Source organism: Macrobrachium nipponense, chromosome 20, assembly GCF_015104395.2.
Source record: "Macrobrachium nipponense isolate FS-2020 chromosome 20, ASM1510439v2, whole genome shotgun sequence".
Taxonomy (NCBI): Eukaryota; Metazoa; Arthropoda; class Malacostraca; order Decapoda; family Palaemonidae; genus Macrobrachium; species Macrobrachium nipponense.
Window position 1 is genome coordinate 39,023,253 of NC_061089.1, and position 2,323 is coordinate 39,025,575.

The 2,323-nt window shown below is 37.7% G+C and overlaps 1 protein-coding gene across 1 annotated transcript; it reads right to left on the minus strand.

The window, feature by feature from the left end:
* Positions 1-1,126: 1,126 nt before the first annotated feature.
* Positions 1,127-1,795, minus strand: LOC135219981 (zinc finger MYM-type protein 1-like). The gene has a single exon (XM_064257251.1). It carries the CDS (start codon positions 1,793-1,795, stop codon positions 1,127-1,129), a length of 669 nt encoding a protein of 222 aa, XP_064113321.1.
* Positions 1,796-2,323: the final 528 nt, after the last annotated feature.

Genomic DNA, 2,323 nt, shown 5'->3' on the forward strand with positions numbered 1-2,323 from the left:
GTTGCTCATTAAGAATTTACTGTTATTTTTGAGGGCTCGACTGTAATTGACCCAAAGGGCTAGTACTAAACACAGGGAAATACATTGAACGCCCCAATCCCTAGTGCCTTTCGTATTCACGGGACCGTTCCTTGCAGTCTGTGAGGAGTTATTGCCTAGAATTACCGACAAACATTAATTTCCTCAAGCCTTAGGAAGCTTCCGCAAACTCACCGAGTGGGAGGTAGCAAAGCACATTTAAACACCTAATAACTATCTGAACTTACATGAATACAAAATAGATTGTCTGTACTTAAAGACACAAAGTTTGATAACCCAGCTTTTACAAAACCACCCAAGAATCTGCATAGTAGGTCTTATGACCTACTATGCAGAGCATGGGGGCTCCCCCACCCCTCCAGGGGCACCGCCCCTAAAGGGGTGGAGGATAAAGAGAAATAAAAACAATATAAACAAATTAAACAGTAAATTAAAATTAAAAGTGAAATACAAAAATGCAAAAAAATTATGACAATTTTTTAACATTAAAAAATAGAAATTTGAGAAATTACAAGGTTAAGAAAAAACTTGAAACTAAAATTATCGGAAAAAAACTCAACACATACCTGTTGCGGTAATTCTAAGCCCGCATTCTACGGTACAGTAGACTATGGCAGTTGACGTTTTCCTATGTTATTTTACCTGCTGAACAAGAATTTAAAGTACTATTTATTCGGTCGACTGTAATTAAACCGCAATTTACCTTTGAAGACAACATGAAGGTACAAGGGGTGCGATGTACCAGCGTACAGAGTTCAAAGGTGAACTCTTGTAACAGGGACGTGCAGAGAACTTTTTCAGGGCAGGTGCTCAAGTGAAAAAAGGGCAAAAAATATAGAAATGAATGAGGCTAAATATATACCGACTCAATATTCTTTCAAATTTATTTAAACTAGCCATTAATAATTCAAGAACCAGTGGGCTAATGTTTTATATGAACATAAAATCTACAGTACTGACTACCAGTAGAACTAGGAAATTTAACAAAAGAAGAATTATATATATTACTTTTACATAAATGACTGCAAGAAAATCAATCAGTATGATCAATACACTTGGCTAATAACCAGACCTTATCATTTTATATTTATAAGAGAACCCTTCTGTGTGCCATTTCTTTGAATATGCTGATAACTTCACTGTTGTTGATTGTGATATCCTTTTCAACTGCTAGCAACAAAAGATCAGATAACCTCTCCTCACTGGACAGGCTGCGTAGCTTTGTCTTCGTCAGCTTGAGTTTGGAGAAGGTCCTTTCCACTGTTGCGGTTGTGACGGGTAGAGTGGCATAAATTATTAAGAGTTCAAGCATAAGTGGCAATATCTCCTGGACATTTTTTTCTTTCATCAGGTTGAGCATTGTAGCTGCAGTGTTCTGTGGCAAGCAAGGAAATGAGGAATAGAAGATCTTTAATTTCAACCGTAGCTTGTCTACTTCTAACTCATAAAATTGGCATAATTTTTGCAATGACTTGAACGCCTCTTCATTCACAGGTTCTTTCCAGTTATCTTGAACTGTCATACAATGAAAGGCATTTAGGATACCCCATGTTGTGTTGTCTCCACCTTTAAATCTTCTTTGTAGCTCTTGTGATATTGTATCTAAAAACACATAAAATACTCTCACACGGTAGTACTCATCCAAGGATTGATATTGCTGGTCCTCAGTAGCAGATGTAGCACTATACTTGTATATTTCAGGCATTTTTCTTCTTCTACCTTGTCCAGGAATCCCAGAGGGGAGGTCGATGGCCATGGATTCAGCTCTCTCTTTAACATTTGTAAAAATCTCCTGAAACTTCTCATCATTTATTAATTCTCTCAAACTTTGTAGCACTCAATCCACAATTCTGTAGGAGGCGGCCAAATCAAAGTCTTTCTGTTGTAAGGCATTAGAGGCATGGGCAGTTTCTTGAAAAACTGGGGTGGCAATCTCAAGACAAACAAGAAATTCAAAGTTAATACTTTGCAGCAATATTGAGGCATCCCCTGCTGATGCATCAGGAGGATGTTTTTGCACTATCTTCTAATAATTGCTTCAGAGCTGGGATGACCTTCGATTTAAAAATCGAGAACTAAATATCACGTGCAGCTCAAGAACTTAATTGTACACATTATGCAACAAATTAAATGAAACACAAGCTGTATGTGTCTCATTCAGTAGGTTAATGGCCACCTACAATGAATCATACTGGTACCTGTACCATTCGGCGTTCCAGTCCACATTACTGTGGCCCCGTTCCTATTTTCCTCTCCAAATCTATTGATTTACTCGACTCACTTG